The 20,352-nt window shown below is 41.7% G+C and overlaps 2 protein-coding genes across 4 annotated transcripts in view; one reads left to right on the top strand and one right to left on the bottom strand.

The window, feature by feature from the left end:
- The window catches only part of CFAP69 (cilia and flagella associated protein 69), a 42,789-nt gene extending 37,588 nt beyond the window's left edge, over positions 1-5,201 (top strand). For both annotated transcript variants that reach the window (XM_077268277.1, XM_077268278.1), the window contains 3 exons: positions 1,187-1,273; positions 2,746-2,850; positions 3,981-5,201. In XM_077268277.1, the coding sequence (XP_077124392.1) occupies positions 1,187-1,273; positions 2,746-2,850; positions 3,981-4,127 (339 nt within the window). In that variant the 3' untranslated portion in view covers positions 4,128-5,201. The remainder of the gene's footprint in view (positions 1-1,186; positions 1,274-2,745; positions 2,851-3,980) is intronic.
- Positions 5,202-5,756: 555 nt separating this feature from the next.
- Positions 5,757-20,352, bottom strand: FAM237B (family with sequence similarity 237 member B). 2 transcript variants are annotated; one of them, XM_077271811.1, is made up of 3 exons: positions 20,326-20,352; positions 10,603-10,999; positions 5,757-7,562 (listed from the first exon to the last, which is right to left on the bottom strand). In XM_077271811.1, the coding sequence occupies exons 2-3, from the start codon at positions 10,988-10,990 to the stop codon at positions 7,534-7,536; spliced, it is 417 nt and encodes a 138-aa protein (XP_077127926.1). In that variant the 5' UTR covers positions 10,991-10,999; positions 20,326-20,352; the 3' UTR covers positions 5,757-7,533. The 2 variants fall into 2 exon arrangements, with proteins under 2 accessions (XP_077127926.1, XP_077127925.1); XM_077271810.1 differs by lacking the exon at positions 5,757-7,562 and having other exon boundaries at positions 10,529-10,999.

Raw genomic sequence — 20,352 nt, 5'->3', positions numbered from 1 at the left:
CTACTCCGGTGTCATGAGTTGATAACGGAGTTAAGGTGGTTTCAGGATGGCTGCTTAGGGTTTTGAGGTAACCGCGAAGTCCTCTTTTGTATTTTCATCTATCTAGTCAGAGGGCCTCACTTTGCTGAATCTATATTCATACTGCGTTTGTGTTTTCCTCTTACCTAACTGTTATTACATGTGGGGGGCTACTATAACTTTTGGGGTTTCCCTGGAGGCAAGCCAGGTCTGTGTATTCCTCTTATAGGGGTAGTTAGCTCTCCGGCTGGCGCGAGGTGTCTAGGGATACAACGTAGGCACACCCCCTGGCTACTTTTATTTGCGTGTTAGGTTCAGCATCGCGGTTACCTGAGATACCATCTTCCTAGAGCTAGTCCGTTTTTGCCCATGTCCCTGCCATTGGGAATCATGACAGAGACGGTTACCGTCAGCGTCACTAAGGGTTCTTCACACACACACAGTTTTTAGGACTTTAAAAATAATACATGAAATTCCTGATATTTTGGAAAAAAGTCTGGTGGATTTTTTTTTTATTCGGTATACGAATGCAATTTTTTCAGGTTTTTTTTTTATTTGCAGAATTTATTTTTTGTAAAGAAAAACATACTGAGACCTTCCTGCACTTTTGAAAAGAAAAAAAAAGAGCAACAAGCATAAAAATCAGTGTTTGCATTGCATTTCATCCCCATCTGACCTCAGCAGTTTTTGGAGGAAATCTGTATCAGTAAGCGCCTTGTGTGTGCTGTCACCCTAAAGCCAAGTTTGCACAAGTGAATAAAAAATCATCAAGATTTTTCCAGAAATCTCAGACAATTTTTTTCTCATTTGTTGTCCATTTGTAATTTTGTTTTCAACATCAGCTGTTATTAATAATTTACAAGGAAAAATACAGTTTCCTATGTTAAATAATTGCAATTATCCCTAAAAATCGGATGCTATACTGTGGCTCCGTGTGGAATACTTGTTTTTTGTGCACCAGTAGACTTGAATTGGTGAGTATCATTTAAAAGACAAAATTCTCTTTTGATTAGCTGGCTTGGCGTGATGTCATCGTTGAGGCATGATGTAATCGCTGTGGCGTGATGTCATCACTGTCTTATCACTGTGGCGTGATGTCATTGCTGTCTTGTCATCGCTGGATTTCATCCCCTATTTCTAATACATTGAAATTATTTTTCACTCGTAGATAAAAGTAAACCACAAGCAGAGGGAAATAGTAATGAAATCCTGGGATAATTTCCTGGCGAGAACATCGAATTATGAAGCTTTAAAGGTAATTATATTTGTTGTACGGTTACATAGTGAATTGGTGGCAGCCCCATGTAATAATGTAAATGTCAGGACCAACACTAAAAAGTTGAGAATTGTTCTTTAGCACTTTCCCACAAGCTGAGAACCTAGGTGAGGGGGACGTAACTAGTTTTTGGTATGGTCCGCTCACCCTACCTCATTTCAATAGCTATGCCATCCGGATGACCCTGAGACAGAGAAGGAGGCTGGCTTAGCTATTAAAATGAGCCAGTGAGACAGTCCCCTCTTCACATGTCACTAGTCACATGCCAGAAGAGGAGGTGCCGAGACCTAGGACTAATGCTGATACCACGAGATCAGGGCCACCTTCCTTTTTCATGCATATTATTATTATTATTTATTATTATAGCGCCATTTATTCCATGGCGCTTTACATGTGAGATTATTAGTAAGTTTCATATTTTTCCCTTTTATGTACTACTGATCCCGAACCTCATTCAGACCCCTGAAATTACATAATTTACAGACCACTAAAAGTAATCAGAGCCTAGACCAGCCTCCGAAAAGTAAATCAGACCCTAGAACAGACTCTTAAAATTATTCAGGCCCCAGGCCAAACCCCTAAAATTAATCAGACCATCCCCCTAAAAATAAATTCAGTCTGCATTTCAGACCCCAAACATTAATTCACACTAAAAAAAAAGACTGCTAAAATTAATCAGACCCTTAAAATTAATTTATATCCGCATACCTCTAAAATGGATTCATAAACCAGATATCTGAAACGAATCATTGCCCAGAGCAGCCCCAAATTTTCAGACCCTGTAACTGACCCCACGCCAGACCCGGAAATTTATTCCCACCCCAAGCCCCTAAAATTATTCAGTCTTCACCCCATCGCCTTAAGATAAACTCACATTTTAGATGAGACCCCCTGAACAAACCCCTAAAATTATTTAGACCCCATTGAAATTAATTCAGACCTCAATTCATAAAATGAATTCAGGCCCCAGAACAGGTCCCTAAAGATTAATCAGACTAGAGACCCTAAATGTAATCAAAAACCAGGCAGGAAAGCGGGGGAGGCAAATGGAATATCGAAGAGTCAAAAACAAGAGACAGTGACACCCTAGAAGGGTCGGACTATAAAGAACATTTCTCACAGAACCGTGGGGTCAGTGATACATGTATGATTGACCATTGGGAGCCCCATTGATAAGAAAAACTCAGGACCCACGTCCTCCACTACTATTGTCCAGTCTTTGACGGCCATCTGGAGGGTCCGGTCAGCTGGCATCTGTGGTCTCGGCTTGGACCACGGTCTGCCCGTGGGGGACTCGTGACTTTTGCAATAGTTCATCAGTCTGATGTCTGATTATCCTGCAGATTTGTCGAAGGAAGTAACCTATAAATGTGATGATCCACGTCTGCCGCTCAGTAAACCGGAATCTATGGTTCTGTGATTATTAATATATATTTTGGGATTATTTTCAGAAAGCAAAACGACTCCAGGAAAAATCCATTGAATCCTCAAGACCTAAAGCAAGACCACAGAATACAACCGTCCACTCCACCCAGATCCCAAACCTCAATACTACGGTAACGTGAACGAAGAAAGTACAAGGACATTTTCCCGAGTGATAATTTCAATGCATTTGTGTTACCATTTTAGTGAAGATAATCATTTTTTGGTCAGATTTATGTAGCAAAAAACACCCAAAAAATGCAATGAAAACATTGTTGCTCCAATTCATCAGGACCGATGACACACATAAGTCTTGATGAAGAGGGCGCTGACATATGACGCGTCAAATTCACTCGGAGGTGTCATATCTCAATGAATTTGTTGCATTTTTCAGCGTCAAATTTCTGTCTCAATTTCCACCACTTTTATGGCGTAAATTGTGATGAATTCCCCTCTCTGCAAAGCTCCAGCGTCTTTTAAAACAATTTGTCAAAGCGTTTCAAACCTGGCGTAAAAATGCCAAAACTCCCATTGGTGCGACAATGAGATAGACAGTGGTTTTATTTTCCCATGTTGCACTTTTTCACACCAATCCCTAGTTATACGGGGTAACCCCGATTAGTAAAAAAAACCTTTAAACTGCTGATCCAGCTTCGCGTACTGTGCAGTTTGCAATGTGCATGATCGCCGGTTACTGTTCATGAGAACAGGACAGGTGCCTGGTACCTGCTTATTGCACAAGTGACTGGAGATAGAGGTCCCCTTATTTTATATTTGCACTTATTTCATATTTCTTTCATAAATTGCACTCTTCCCTAAATGATGCCCTAGACAACTGCCTACTCTGCCCACCCCTGATCTCTAAAGCCAGACAAAGTGAAGATTTTAGGCCCTTTTCTAGAAAAAAAAATGTATCTAAAATAAATGAGTATTAGGGCGGGGTCATACTTGGGAGTGTGATGAAACTCGCGAGTCTCTCGCATCAATACCCGACACCGCTGGTACTTGGGACCAGAGCGTGCGGCTGCATTTATTTCTATGCAGCCGCACGCTGCGGGAGACTCGCGCGAGTTTCTCGCATTGAACTCGCAAGTGTGACCCCGGCCTTCGAAATCCTTCTTTTGTTTATTTCTCTTGTCTTTGGCTAAAAAATAAATCATTGCATTAGTGAGAGCCCCATACATCGTACATACTATAAATACTTTGCAGATGAGAATTTGCTTGGGAAATACTTAATATTAAAAATCCATTTGTTGTTTTGTAGGTTGGCTGCGGCCCTGTTGTGACTGTGGAGAGCACCCCATCTAGACTTATCGGGGGGCCGCTCGCTGATACAGAACTTGCCCTCAAGAGGGTTCATATCCGGGGAGGAGCTCTGCAAAAGACCAAAGGTGTGAAAATGGAGGAATAAAGGAACAGACAGGATTCTATGTACGGACACATTCATCGCATGGTCTCTCACTGCTTGTATCATACATTGGGAGTATTCGCCACTCTCTACTTGATATTTCAGTCTTTTTCTTTTTTTTTAGCAATGCTCTCATAAAGGGCTATTCACATATTGCACCTTGGTAGCATACCCACAGGATATATCATAACTGTTTAGTACATGCCAGTTCTTCCAACAGAATCTCGAGAAAGGGGGCCTGTCGAATGCCGGCGTTAGCAGAGAGGTGGTCGGAATTACTATCAATTTGTAAGGGAATTCTGGCCACCTTTTCCACTGATGCAGGGCACTGTGGGGCTCTGTTCTAGAGATGAATGCAGGTTTTTTCGGTGGGATACCCATCTACTATAATTTTATGCCATTGTACAAGATGTGAAACACGCCTTTAACTCTCTGCAAAGCTACAACAGTAAAGGGCCTGTATTGTCCACCTTTTTCTCTACTTCGCCAAGAACCTGAGTGTGCATTAAAAATACATTCACTGATACTCACGGTTCTGCGTTACTAAATTCCCTCTACCAATGATTGACTGCAATAAACGCGGGCGGACAAGACTAGAAGTGAAGGAAGGAGGCTGGTGCGGGACCTGGGCAGCGGTGTGGAGGAGCAGCAGGGGGTCTATATGTTTGTTCTTTTTATTATTTTTAGAACACACTCAGGCCCTTGGTAAAATAAAAAAAAGGGGGCGAATCACCCTATTAGAAATATATCCAAATGTGCAGCCATATGTGTCTGTGGTAACTTTTTTCCTTTTTTTCTAAGACTACAAACAAGCCCTGTGTAGTCTGCTCTATCAGTCATACGCTGCCATTTTTTGTCCTTCTTGATAAGGTACATTCTGCAGCTTAAAACATAGAAGGGAATAGGATTTCAGGATCAGACTACAATGTGTTTGTTTAGAACACAAATCACAACAAATATAGCAAAATATCCAGACTGAGAGGGGCCAAAGCCCTGCTCTCTCTGTGAGTGCATAAATGGCACCACTATAATCATAGGTGTGCTACTCCTGAAATATATCAAAAACTAGAGAACATGGAGTGCAAAAAACACCAGCAAATGTAGAAAAGTAAAAACAGTATTTTATTAAATTTAGGACATACAGAAAATAACCCAATCACAATAAATAATACAAAAAAGAGGGAAAAAATAAGAAACCTACTAGCACAGCAGGTAAAATGGACCAGTAATTAAATATCAGTTAGGGCAGGTGCAGCAAAAAACGGATCTGGGGGGAGGAGTAATGGGTACAGCATTCTGGCTCTGCGCATAAGCCACTATGGATGCTGCCAACAGTAAAAAATCCAAACCCCCTATACGTATCAGTAGAATGCCGTCACTTACCCATAAGTACAAATATCCTGGGTCCTGCCTGCTGTACAGCACTGTACTTATGCGCAGAGCCAGAATGCTGTACCCATTACTCCTCCCCCCAGATCCGTTTTTTGCTGCACCTGCCCTAACTGATATTTAATTACTGGTCCATTTTACCTGCTGTGCTAGTAGGTTTCTTATTTTTTCCCTCTTTTTTGTATTATTTATTGTGATTGGGTTATTTTCTGTATGTCCTAAATTTAATAAAATACTGTTTTTACTTTTCTACATTTGCTGGTGTTTTTTGCACTCCATGTTCTCTAGTTTTTGATACAATGTGTTTGTTTGTAGTCTGTTACCATGGAGACACAGATGTAAACACACATCTGTGGAAAGTTTTCAAAGACTAAATTACAGAAGTTGCTTTGACATTTCATTTGCATTGCAATAGAAGTGATTGGATGTGATAATGTACGGCACCTAGAGGTGCTCACGTTAGGCCGAAAAATGATGGGACCCAGGTTCATCGATATATGTATGATTGGTGAGGGTCCGACTCCTGGGACCCCCCGCAATCCCCATGCCTCCTGTATAAATGGAGTAATAGTGCGCATTCACACAGGAGCTCCTTTATTATTATTATTATTATTATTATTATTATTATTATGGCATGTGTGGAGCTGTAGTCACACAGTGAGTGGATAGCAGGATGCTTTAATATTAGAGGTTCGTATGTGTGTATATATCGGTATCTATAAGCCTCACTTCTATTTCCAGTCTGTATACGTACTCTGAATAAAAATGCAAGGCTTCTAGAAATAATAGGATTTGTATCATCATTCTGCCTCGGATTTTGGATTTTACGCGCTGCCTGGGTAATGGAAAAATTCTCCATATAAATCTGATAAGACGGCCCCGGAGAAGCCTCAGGGGACCTTAGCATTGGGGATTTTTATGTTCGTCATTGTGGGCAGGGTTTAGGCTTTCCAGATACTTTCAGCTGATCCATCAATCGAAACTTTTCAAAAAGTCACAAAACTTTTTCACAAATGTACTCCAGACCCTCCTTGATTGATTACATGTACAGCAGAAATTTTTGGCACTTGGGTCTATTGAACGATCGTCGGGGGTCTGAATGCTTGGACCCACACTGATCTACAGGCAATTAAAGTGCCTGCCAAATCTGAAAAAACTTCTTTAAAGTTTAGTTACTCCTAGAAAACATATATTTTTTTAAAATGCATGTAATTTAAGAGATTAATCATTTTCTAATCTATCTTTATAGTGGGCCGTTTTTACCATTATAGAGCACTGAATCCTCAGCATTTTCATAGACATAAATGATAAAATTCTCATTGAATGCAGCCACCACTAGGGGGAGCTCACTGCACACCTGTGTTATTATTGAGGTCAATGTATGCCAGACTGTAAAAAGCCCATAAGCTCCCCCTAGTGGTGGCTGCAGGTAGTCAGAATGTTTTTTTGTTTGTTGTTTTTTTTATTATTATTATTTTAAAATTGTTTAATAAAAATAATTTGATAAAAATATAAAAATAAAAAAAAATAATAATTTTTAAAATGTGGAGGAAATTTGGAAAAACAATGCTGTTACCACTATTAAGATATAATTATGCGCACAGAATTGCAAATAGAGAAATGTAATAAATAACACAATTTTTGGGTACCAAAAATATGTCAAATCTTTATTGAATTATATAAATAAATTCCATATTGATAAAATACAGCATGCAGGTCACTTATCTTCACTTATGACAAATCCAGTATTTAATTTGGTAATAATACAAAAAAAAATGTCACATTCTGCTAAATTCACATTTTTCGATGAAGATTATTGGACGGTCATTTGGTTTTTCTGCGGGTGGGAATCCGTGGCCTACCTGAGAGATCGTCTTACGGCGGAACATTTTTAATAGATAAAGAAGGCAACCTTGGTATAGAATAAAGACTCCGACATGACAACCTTCTCAGACGAACACCGATTTCAGCAAATACGTTACACAATGCCTCCAAATATGACACGATTCCTCTTGTCACGTTACAAACAGGGTTTTATTAAAGGGATTCCTGTGCAGAAGATAAAAAAAAAAAAAGTTATTATATCCTTAAAGTGAATCTCCACCTTTTATAATTTTGTTGTCCAAAATTCATAGCGGATTAATTTCTTAATATATTATTATAGCCATCAGAGCTTTGTTTTTCAGATAAAGATCTTCAAATCCCCGGCTTAGTAGTGAATAATTACATTCTGTCTGCTCCCAGCAGCCACCAGGGGGAGCTGAAGAGCTTACAGCATACTGTGTATATAATTATGTAGTAATCTCCTCAGCGCCCCCTGCTGGTGGCCGCAGGTTGAATTTCATCATTTAATTCTATGTAAGAGATTTTCAGCAGGTTTTTACTATCTAATATTCTAATCTGAGAGCAGCATGAGCTGGTATCACCTACTGCTCTGCTTAGTACAGTTTTGTCAGAATCCCTGTTTTCTCTGCTGTAGATGTAGCAGTGCTCAGAATGCTGAGCTGTGAGTAATCCTACCCACACCACCGATTGGCTTTCTGTGTACTATACTTTGTCAGCAAGCTGCCAATCAGTGGTGGGGGGGCGGAGTTACGCAGATCGACCTGACTGGTGTGCACGGAGACCTAGTCAGGCAGTGATAATCTCCTGCTGATAAAACACTGATTGTATTGGAGTGCACTGGATTATAGCTATATTTAAAAGCATTCTGCTGCTAAAATAGTGACAGCTGCTGACAGACTACTTTTAAGAGTTTTCGTCAAGAGTCCTTAAAGAATAACTACACTTTTTTTTAATAATACCGTAATCGTTTTGATTAGGAAGGAAAGTTATGAAACTTTGCAATTCACTTTATTAGGGAATTTATCTTCATTGCTGTAAAAAAAAACTATATATACTTTGCATTAAAGCAACTTCCAAACCCCTAGTTTTCCCCAGTCTATATTCTTGCCTTCAGTTGCATTGCTATCAGAATTGGAGTACAGATGATGGCAGTGATGGACAGCTCAGCACCGCCGAACGCTCAGAGGAGGAGACGGGAACGGACCCATCACTGCCATCATCACGTCTAGTTATTCTTTAACAGGTAATATTCATGTTATAGTATCAGTGATTTAGTAAAAAAAAAATGTGACAGGTGCTGCAAGATTTTCATTACTAACCCAGGAAACTGTATTTGATCATGGACATCTTTGAGTGTAGATGTAAAATGATCGCAAGAGGACGTCAGTCACATGGGTGTAAAAAAGAGACACAAGGATGAAAATTGTCTGTGTTGTTATACAGTTTTCTGTCCCGGACATTAAAGAGAATGTGTCACTAAGGGAGCGGGTGCATCGATACCCTTTAATCATGCCTCAAATTGTATATCCAACGGCCAATCGCCTGTGTAGTTGTCAATTGTTATGAATTTGCCAGGACTGTCCAGAATTTTCAGATACAGTCACAGCAAATTTGGGGCATTGGTGGGGTTTGCATGAACCCAGCCCAAAAGTGACTGTTTCGTGGGTGAGTCGGGTATTCCCACGAGGGACGGTTCTGGGTTTTCCCAGGAGGTACGTTTCAGGAGTACTCCCAGGAGAGACGATGCAGGGGTATTCCCAGGAGGGATCAGGGGTATTCTCAGGAGGTACGGGTAAGGGGTATTTGCAGGAGGGACGATGCAGGGGTATTCCCAGGGGGGACGAATCAGGGGTATTTCCAGGAGAGACGATGCAGGGGTATCTCCAGGAGGGACGGATCAGGGGTATTTCCAAGAGGAACGATGCAGGGGTATTCCCAGGATGGACAGATCAGGGGTACTCCCAGGAGGGACGATACTGGGGTATTCCCAGGTGGGACGGATCAGGGGTATTCCTTGATGGGACAGATGAGGGGTATTCCCAGAAGGGATGGATCAGGGGTATTCCTAGGAAGGACGGACCAGAGGTATTCCCACGAGGTACGTTTCAGGGGTATTCCCAGGAGAGATTATGCAGGGGTATTTCCAGGAGGGACAGATCAGGGGTATTCCCAGGAGGGATGATGCAGAGGTATTCCCAGGAGGGACAGATCAGGGGTATTCCCAGGAGGGACGGTGCAGGGGTATTCCCAGGAGGGACGGATCAAGGGTATTCCCAGGGGGACGATGCAGGGGTATTCCTAGGAGGTACGGGTCAGGGGTATTCCCAGGAGGGACGATGCAGAGGTATTCCCAGGAGGGACGGATCAGGGGTATTCCCAGGGGGGACGGATCGGGTATTCCCAGGAGGGATGATGCAGAGGTATTCCCAAGAGGGACGATGCAGGGGTATTCCCAGGAGGGACGGATCAGGGGTATTCCCAGGAGGGACGGTGCAGGGGTATTCCCAGGAGGGACGGATCAAGGGTATTCCCAGGAGGGACGGATCAAGGGTATTCCCAGGGGGAAACGGATCAAGGGTATTTCCAGGAGGGACGGTGCAGGGGTATTCCCAGGAGGGACGGATCAAGGGTATTCCCAGGAGGGACGGATCAAGGGTATTCCCAGGAGGGACAGATCAAGGGTATTCCCAGGGGGGGACGGATCAAGGGTATTTCCAGGAGGGATGATGCAGGGGTATTCCCAGGAGGGACGGGTCAGGGGTATTCCCAGGAGGGACGGATCAAGGGTATTCCCAGGGGGGGACGGATCAAGGGTATTTCCAGGAGGGATGATGCAGGGGTATTCCCAGGAGGGACGGATCAAGGGTATTCCCAGGAGGGACGGATCAAGGGTATTCCCAGGGGGGACGGATCAGGAGTATTCCCCGGATGGATGGTGCAGGGGTATTTCCAGGGGGGACAGATCAGGGGTATTCCCAGGGGGGATCGTTCAGGAGTATTCCCAGCAGGGACTTGTTTCCCCAGCACTTATGGTGGTAAGTATGCACTCGCTGATTTCCAGGAAGGATCCAATGACTATTTGTTGACCCCTTAAGATGTATTTGAAATATATAATCCTTCAAAACTCACAATCCTTTATTTCATTTCACCATGTTGCTTTTTTTATGTCGGCCAATCGGTTTGGCTTTAACCCAGTTTTATTCATGTCATTGCTATAGATATGTACTCACTTTGCTGGAATTACCTTTTATAGGTTTTTGTAGATAAAGGGGCAAATTTGGAGCCGTCGCTTGTCTTCTTCCCACCCCGTGAGACCTCGAGAGGACACAGTCTACATAAATGTCCCAGAAGTCCTGCGCCAAACCGTCAAAAAGCGTGTTATGTTTGGGATTGGTTGATTCTTTCAAGTAGATCATGAAGTCCCAGAGCCCCATGATAGTATCTGCCACTCTGAGCTTCTTCATCTCCACCAGCTTACGTGACGCCGCTTCCCAGCACTCGTGGTCAATCTCTCCGAGGTTCCCGGAGTGTAGGCGTTTGTGGGGTTCTTTAGTATACACAGATCTGGCATAAATTGAGGTCACCATAAGTAAGTAGATCAGCTGAAGACACCAGCTACTCGGAGATTCCATAACTATTGTCTAAAAATCAAGTAAAAAAGAAATGTGAAATGTGCATCTGCATGTTTCGAGACTACACAACTTCTTGATGACCTACAGACAGCAGAAGACAAAGGGCAGATAGAACGGAGCAAGTTATAACAGCAGGAGCTGTGACGACACATAGGTCTGGTGTAAACAGCAGTGGACCCGTCAGCATTTTTTAGGCATCACCTCCCCTTGATTGTTTACCAAGCACCTCACCATAAGTTTGGAGGTGGTTCTTCCTGGTATTTTAGCTCAGTTTCTTTCACTTTAGTCTGCAGAAAACCTATGAGTTCGACCCACATCAATATATATAAGGATAGGCGATCGATAGTATACTGTCTGAAACCCATTTATCTAACATTGTGTGTTATTCCTCCGTAATTCTTCCTGGAAATGAATTTAAAAAAACCATGCAGCTGGTTGTTACAATTATTTGTTAGACACTGTCTAAACTAAACTTTGTAGTGGCCAATGAGATTGTTAGCATCCATTTCTTTTATGGGGTCTAAAGGGGAACATTTCTCCTTATTGAAGACTTAAAGGCCATGCAAGGCTCCTCTGGGATTATAAATATGGAAACTCTAGCACTACCGCTTGGAAGTAGCAATCCTAAAGGTCGATATCAACCCTTTAACGAGCCTTGTCACTTCATTTAGGATAAGAAGCTAAACTAGACACTATTTGCAGACACGTGTTTCGGGATGTTTGCCCCTCATCAGTGCAAAGCAGGAAATGTTATTTGGTTGGGGGAGACCTCTGACAGACGTTCTAAAGTGTAACATCTCTCCTTCTGGAGAATGCCAAGACTGCATAAGAGTTCTAGGCCATGTAATGCTCCTCTGAGAATTTAAATAAGCAAATATCCTCTGCGGGGAGGGAGAGAACAGGGATAGTAAAGACAATATTGACCCTACCTAGCTAACTCAGACTTCCTGCTTTGCGCTCATGAGGGGCAAACACCCCAAAACACATTTCTGAAAATAAAGTTTCTGTTCTTATTTTTATCCTAAGTCATGTGGCAAGGCTCGATTTTGACTTTTACAATTTCTTCTCCAATAGGTGGCGCTAGAGTTCAAGTCTTCCTCCTCTCTGAAGAGGCAAGTTTCCTTTCTTTTTTTTTAATTTATCTGCACATTTCAAAGAAGAGTAAAAAAGGAACGGGATAACACAAAGAATGCTCTGGATTTATTCTTGTATTAGAATATTTATATAAACTAAAACTGGAGCCGTCCTTCTAAAGTATTAAGGTGGCTGTCATAAGTGGGGTTATGAGTTATACACATCAATGGCTGGGGGCATTGGGTCACTGGCTGCATTCCCAGCTCTGAACAGGTAATTGAAGCAGGTTATCTGATGGACAGCAGACCTGGAGTGTGTACACATGGTATATAACGGGTAGCTATCAATGTTGGATAACCATTTTGGGGCATCGATGCTTTCACCTTGGGCAGCTGCTCTGCCTGTACTGCCCATAGAGGACAAGCTAAAACAATATTTTAAGGGGTTTTCTATGGACATATTCATGATCAGGGAGCCTGTTCGCATCTATGGGTAAAACTGCTAAAGTTTTGACAGCTGGCGACCCACAGGAAGGCAATAATATCTCCGTGATTTATGGATCTATCATATTCATGTGTGGTATGTACAGAATGCTTGAAGGATATTCGGTAAGATGACCGCCACACTGCTATTCTAGGAGGTTTCTGGCAAACATGTGACCCTCAGCAGAAATGAGGGCTAAAACTGGATAAGAATCGAATCTAATCAGCCGTCCCCCTCTCAGGAGTGAGGAGTCTTGTAAGACCCCTTATAACATCATTAATATCTGGAGGAGAACCATGTATTCTGTATTATGTGCAGAACTGTCCCTATTTCCCGCGGCCAGGAGTTCTCATGGATCTGATCTGTAAGAAGTATCTGTGTTTTATCCTTCTTATTTAATACTGTTTTTGCTTTTATCTGTTTTTTTATTATTATTTCACCTTTGTAATCTTTTTTAAGCGCTGTACTATTTTTTTATATATTAAATCAAAAATGTTATATTTTTGTCACTCGTTGCTCTAATGTACCCATGATATCGGGGAGAAATAATAGCTTGGTTGTGTTACCTTGCAGCCAGGGGTTAAGTGGTGTAAAGTTCAGGAGCTTGGAAAAGCTGGGTGTGCATGGGCTCCAGTGTGCTGAGCAGAGCAGGCGTCTTGCTGGCCTGGTAAAACGGCGCGTGGTGGCAGCATAAAGTGTGGCGTGGTTCATTGTGGACGCGTGAGTGGGAACGGAGTCCCCCTTTATGGTCCAAGGCTCGGGTGCTTTGGGAGAACGGTGGCCATTAGCCGTGGTGTCGAATACACAGCTGATTTTCTTGCATATTACAGTAGAAGGAATATTTATGAGATATTAAGAAATTAAAAAATCTGCCGTATCAATCGACTGACATGTTAATCTCAACTGCGGATTTTATTTTTTGCAGATTTATTGCAAAATTTCTTCTGCTGCAGAAAATCAACTACAGATTAGCCCCATGTGGATGCACCCTAATAAAGCTCCTAAAGCTTTTTCCGACACCCCCACAAAAAGACAGTAAATAGATTATCTCCTGCGAAAAAAAAAAAAGGATCAGGCATGCTGAAATCCAACATGTCCAACCCTTTAAAAAACTGAGATGCTCAAAGAATGGTCGCATGGTCTCCCTGACATGGATTTGATATGTATGGCCAGGCTTACAAAACCGATCTACCCCGCAGTCTATTAACCAGTTCACTGCCTGTAACATGAGTGTGACGATTACAAAGGTTTATTCTCATTGACCTTGGTCAGTCTCGCCTCCTTCATGTCTTTGCACTCTGCAGCCTTGTAAATGCCTTTCTGATGATTCATCCAAAGCCTGCAGCCTTGTAAATGCCTTTCTGATGATTCATCCAAAGCCGTCTACACGGGGGAGATGACAGTGCAGCTTAGTTGTTGTAAGTGCTCTTCATAAAGGGATGCTAGCAGTAAGTGCTGACTATTTTCCCTTTAATTCTTGCTGTGATTCTATCTATTGTTCAATCCTTACAAATTGATTAAATAAGAGTTTCCTCCGTCTGGCTGGCGAGATGTATATCGATTTAGGTTTATCACTATATTAAATTAGTTTATTAAATGTTTGCACTTTTTATAAAATCAGAAGTTATGTAATTTAGTTATTTACTTTGTGTTTCAATTCTGCACCATTTTCAAGATCTCTGCTTGCCGTAAATCAATGGAAAAATTATATTTGACTCCCAGAAGCTGTAAAGTCTAAAAGGATCATTTCTGGGACCTAAGGGGTAATGTTTCTCCTTGTGGAGAGTGACAAGCCAAGTCTGGCATGTCAGAGTGAGGAGACTTATACGCCATGCAATGCTCCTCTGGGAAATTAAATATATAAATTGCCTCTTCAGAAAGTAAGAGTACAGGAACTACCTATTGGAAGTAGCAATATTGACCCTTTAACGAGCCTTGCCATATATAACTTAGGATAAAATCCAAACCAGAAACTCAATTTGCAAATTCTAAGAAATAACGTTTCTCCTTGTGGAGAGTGACATGCCGGGCTTGGCATGTCAGAGTGAGGAGACTTATACACCATGCGTAAAGGGTCATTGCCAATTTTTTGTTCAAAGGTCATGATAGATGCTGTCTGCACTGCTGGGAAGTGCACCAATGTGGGGAACTTGATCTGTCTGGGGAGGTGGATAAATGGAGAGGGGGCCGCGCATGTCAGTGTCTTCCTGCATTCACTTCTATGGGAGTTTCCAATACCCACATATGTTTGGGTCACACATCTATCAGACATTTATAGCATAAAGATGTGAACATTCCTTTAACCCTTTCTCACAGTGGCAAATTTTGGTTTCTGCACTTTTGTTTTTCCTTTCCCTTCTTCCAGGAGCCTTAACTTTTTCACTTTTCATCTACATAGTCGTATGACGGGCTGTTTTTTTTTTTCCAGAAAGAGTTGACGTTTACAATTACACCACTACATTTACATATAATGTACTGAAAAAACAGGCAAAAAAAATCAAAGTGTAGAAAAATGGTGGAAAAAGAAGCAATTCTACCATTGTTATTTTTTATTGTATTTTTGTACAGCAATAATTACATGATCCATAATAGACCTAGGGACACGATTCTCCAGATCTATACAATCACAGCGCTACCAAACTTATTTTAGTTGTTATTTTAGTAGGGGAAAATAATTAAAAAAATTGAAAATAAAAAAAAATAAATTGGTTTCTTTTGCCATTTTTTTCAGACTTGGGACTTTTTTTAAAATTTTTCTGAGAGTTCTTTTATGTCAATGGAGCTGTGTGAGGGCTTGTTTGTTTGCACAATGAGCTGATATTTTTATTGGCACCATTTCGGGGTACATAGAATGTTTTGATTGCCTTGTGCTGCACATTTTGTAAGAAGTGCGGTGACCAAAATCTAACCCTTCTGGCGTTTTTGTTTTATGACATTTATCATGTGGGTAAATAATGTTATATTTTGATAAATCAGAATTCCATGGTCGCACTAATATCAAATACATTTATATTTGAATGTGTTTATTTTTAAGGGGGATCTAAGAATTAATGTTTTTCCTTGTGGAGAGTGACAGGCCTGACATGATGGTGTAAGGAGACTTATAAGCCATGCATGCTACTCTGGGAAATTAAATATGCAAATTGCCTCTTCAGAAAGGAAAAGGACTTGAACTCTAGTGCCATATATTGGAGTTAGCAATCCTAAAAGTTAATATCGACCCTTTAATGAGCCTTGACGCATGACTTAGGGTAAAAGCCGAACCAGAATCTCTGTTTGCAGAAACGGTGTTTCAGGGTGTTACTCCTCATCAGTGCAATGCATGATCCAGTCAGGCTGAATGAGAGACTTATGACTGTGATCTAAGGGGTAATGTTTCTCCTTGTCGAGAGTGACATGCAAGTGTAAGGAGTTCCTTTCTGAAGAGGCAATTTGCATATTTCATTTCCCAGAGGAGAATTGCATGGCTTATAAGTCTCCTTACATTGACATGCTAGGCTTAGCTTTTTACTCTCAAAAAGGAGAAAACTTACTCCTTAGATCCCAGTTATAAGCATCGAATACAGCTAGATCAGATCTCACGCTTTGCACTGATGAGGAGCAACACCCCAAAACACAGTGTCTGCAAATTGATATTCTGGTTCGGCTTTTATCCTAAGTCATGTGACAAGGCTCATTAAAGGGTCGATAGTGACTTTTTAGGATTGCTAACTCCAACATGTGACACTAGAGTTCAAGTCCTTCTCCTTTCTGAAGAGGCAATTTGCATATTTAATTTCCCAGAGTAGCATGCATGGCTTATAAGTCTCCTTACACCGTCATGTCAGGCCTGTCCCTCTCCACGATGAATTTCAGCCTTATGAATTTCAGCCTCCTGAGCCATCTCCATATACCTGCACCCTGTATATACAATAGAACAAAGCAAAGTCCAGCTCACCATAGTTAACATCTCTGGATACTCGGAGCACGGAACCGCTGTGTCAGGGCGTAGAAGGATCAAGGAAGAAGGAAACATCCAGCTCAACGAGATAGTGAAAAAACGTGTCGTTCCTTTATTCACTTCAATATATGTGGAGGATCAAACATCAGCAACAACAGAAATAAAAACAGTATCAACGCGTTTCTGGTGACAGAGCACCCTTAGTCATGATATCATGACTAAGGGTGCTCTGTCACCAGAAACGCGTTGATACTGTTTTTATTTCTGTTGGATGTTTTATCCTCCACATATATTGAAGTGAATAAAGGAACGACACGTTTTTTCACTATCTCGTTGAGCTGGATGTTTCCTTCTTCCTTGACCCTGTATATACACATCACACGTCGAGAAAGGGTAAAAGAATTACGCTATTTCTCCCTACCCCATACACATGCACAATTTGGCTGAGCACGCATGTGTTCTCAATGGGAAGAGGGGAGTAAGCAGCTGCCAGACACCGCTGGCGGCAGCTTATCTCCCCTACAAACAAAAGAATTGGACATATTAAAAAATATTCCCAATCCATCTTTTCCCAGACGTCAAACATTCCTGCGTACACATTAGATGGATGGATGGATGCAGATTATGTTATCGAAATCGCCAGATTGAGTTGAATTTTGTGTCGTGTATGGTTGTCTTTACTTCTGCTCTCAGTTTAGACACTGATAAAATTGTAGCTCTTGTAACAGAAATCTCTACACTTCACTAAAATCTCTTAGGTTGTAAACTTTTACTAAGGCTGGCGTCACACTAGCGAGTTTTACGGACGTATGAGCGCCGAAAATACGTCCGTAAAAAAACGCATTACACACGGCCCAATTATTCTCTATGGGGCTGCTCCTGTCAGCCGTATATAACGCATCCGTAATATACGGTCTTGTACGGCCGTAGAAAATCGCAGCCTGCTGCGTTTGCAACCGTATTGCACAAAAAAACCGCCAATGAAAGTCTATGGGGGCGAGAAAAATACGGATTCCACACGGACCAGCAGTGTGACTTGCAAGAAATACGCAGCGGTGTTAGTGAAAAGCCGCTAATTTAATTGCCGGCTTTTCATTTCTCCTTCCCAAACCGGACATGATATGAGACATGATTACATACAGTAAACCATCTCATATCCCCTTTTTTTTGCATATTCCACACTACTAATGTTAGTAGTGTGTATGTGCAAAATTTTGGCGCTGTAGCTATTAAATTTGAGGGTTAAATCGCGGAAAAAATTGGCGTGGGCTCCCGCGCAATTTTCTCCGCCAGAGTAGTAAAGCCAGTGACTGAGGGCAGATATTAATAGCCTAGAGAGGGACCATGGTTATTGCCCCCCCCCCCCCCCCGGCTACAAACATCTGCCCCCAGCCACCCCAGAAAAGGCACATCTGTAAGATGCGCCTATTCTGGCACTTGGCCACTCTCTTCCCACTCCCTGTAGCGGTGGGATATGGGGTAATGAAGGGTTAATGCCACCTTGCTATTGTAAGGTGACATTAAGCCAGATTAATAATGGAGAGGCGTCAATTATGACACCTATCCATTATTAATCCAATTGTATGAAAGGGTTAAAAAAACACACACACATGATTAAAAAGTATTTTAATGAAATAAACACACAGGTTGTTTTAATATTTTATTGCTCTCTCAATCCATCTGAAGACCCTCGCTTGGAAAAATAATAAACCAACAATATACATACCCTCTGATGAACTGTCAGGTCCCACGAGGTAAATCCTTCTGAAGGGGTTAAAATATTTTACAGGCAGGAGCCCTGCTAATGCAGCTGTGCTCGTGCCTGTAAACCCTGGGGACTGAAGGAAATGTAGGTCAATGACCTATAGTTACCTTCAGTCGCGGTGATGCGCCCTCTGCTGGATGTCCTCATATGACCTCGAGCGTGGGAAAAAGTTCCCAGGCTGCAGTTCATGAGGACAGCCAGCAGGGGCGCATCACCGCGACTGAAGGTAACTATAGGTCATTGACCTACATTTCCTTCAGTCCCCGGGGTTTACAGGCACGAGCACAGCTGCATTAGCAGGGCTCCTGCCTGTAAAATATTTTAACCCCTTCAGATGGATTTACCTCGTTGGACCTGACAGTTCATCAGAGGGTATGTATATTGTTGGTTTATTATTTTTCCAAGCGAGGGTCTTCAGATGGATTGAGAGAGCAATAAAATATTAAAACAACCTGTGTGTTTATTTCATTAAAATACTTTTTAATCATGTGTGTGTGTGTTTTTTAACCCTTTCAAACAATTGGATTAATAATGGATAGGTGACATAATTGACGCCTCTCCATTATTAATCTGGCTTAATGTCACCTTACAATAGCAAGGCGGCATTAACCCTTCATTACCCCATATCCCACCGCTACAGGGAGTGGGAAGAGAGTGGCCAAGTGCCAGAATAGGCGCATCTTCCAGATGTGCCTTTTCTGGGGTGGCTGGGGGCAGATGTTTTTAGCCAGGGGGGGGGGGGGGCAATAACCATGGACCCTCTCTAGGCTATTAATATCTGCCCTCAGTCACCGGCTTTACTACTCTGGCGGAGAAAATTGCGCGGGAGCCCACGCCAATTTTTTCCGCGATTTAACCCTTAAATTTAATAGCTACAGCGCCGAAATTTTGCACATACACACTACTAGCATTAGTAGTGTGGAATATGCAAAAAAAAGGGGGATATGAGATGGTTTACTGTATGTAAACCATGTCTCATATCATGTCGGGTTTGTGCAGGAGAAATGAAAAGCCGGCAATTGAATTACCGGCTTTTAACATATATCGCGCTGAATTAAATATAAATACAGAATATATATATATATATGTGTCTCAATGACATATATATATATATATATACTGTATATATGTTTTAACGAACATTTGAGCACATAAATCCATTAGATGTCGGTTTTGCAAGCCTGCGAGAAAATCTCGCAGTACGGATGCCATACGGATTACATACGGAGGATGCCATGCGCAAAATACGCTGACACACCCTGCCTACGGATGACATACGGACCACTATTTTGGGGACTTTTCTGCGTATTACGGCCGTAAATAACGGACCGTATTGTCTTACGCTAAGTGTGACGCCGACCTAAGTCGCACCTTGTCAGCTACTGTACATCGGCAAAAAAGCCTGGCACTAATCTGCCTTTACACTATAATTGCAGCATTTTATAGCTACCACTAGGGGGAGCTCACTGCATACAGATTTACAGCTCCTGTAAAATCTGTATGCAGTGAGCTCCCCCTAGTGGTAGTTGAAGTCAAATTTTTATTGATCACATTTCTGCTACACAGAATTTCCTTATAATAAAGCCAAACCTGACAACATTTGAAACAGAATTCAGGACATTTACTGCAAAGTTATAATATTTGTCATCTTATCTCTATTTGACAAAAGTTGAGAACTCAAGATGTATTTGATGACATAACTGCAGACAAAAAAATTTGGATCTTCCCTGCACTGAACTTGGGAGCCATTATTAGTATGATTTACATGACGAATCCATAATAATCCTGTAAGTTATAATTATGCAGTAAACTGTTCCAAATTCTGCATCCAGCTCTGCTACATCTACACATAGCATCCAATTGTTCTTGGAGTTAAGACGAAACTTCTACTCTCTTAAAGGCAATGCTCCATAGGAAAAGAAAAGGGGGCAAACTAGCGCTCACATCTGCCAAAAGCAGACAACAACCTACTGCTAATCTAAAGAGGGGCGTCTGGTTGGGTCACAGCCAATACAACAATCTTTAGCTTACATGACAGATACAATCACTTAATCAAGTTTTAGTATTACTTACGTGCCGGGATTAAAATAATAATGCCTG

Source organism: Ranitomeya variabilis, chromosome 6 (genome assembly GCF_051348905.1).
Source record: "Ranitomeya variabilis isolate aRanVar5 chromosome 6, aRanVar5.hap1, whole genome shotgun sequence".
NCBI lineage: Eukaryota > Metazoa > Chordata > Amphibia > Anura > Dendrobatidae > Ranitomeya > Ranitomeya variabilis.
Note: the sequence above shows the minus strand (reverse complement) of the source record. Positions and strands in the feature narration are given on the sequence as shown.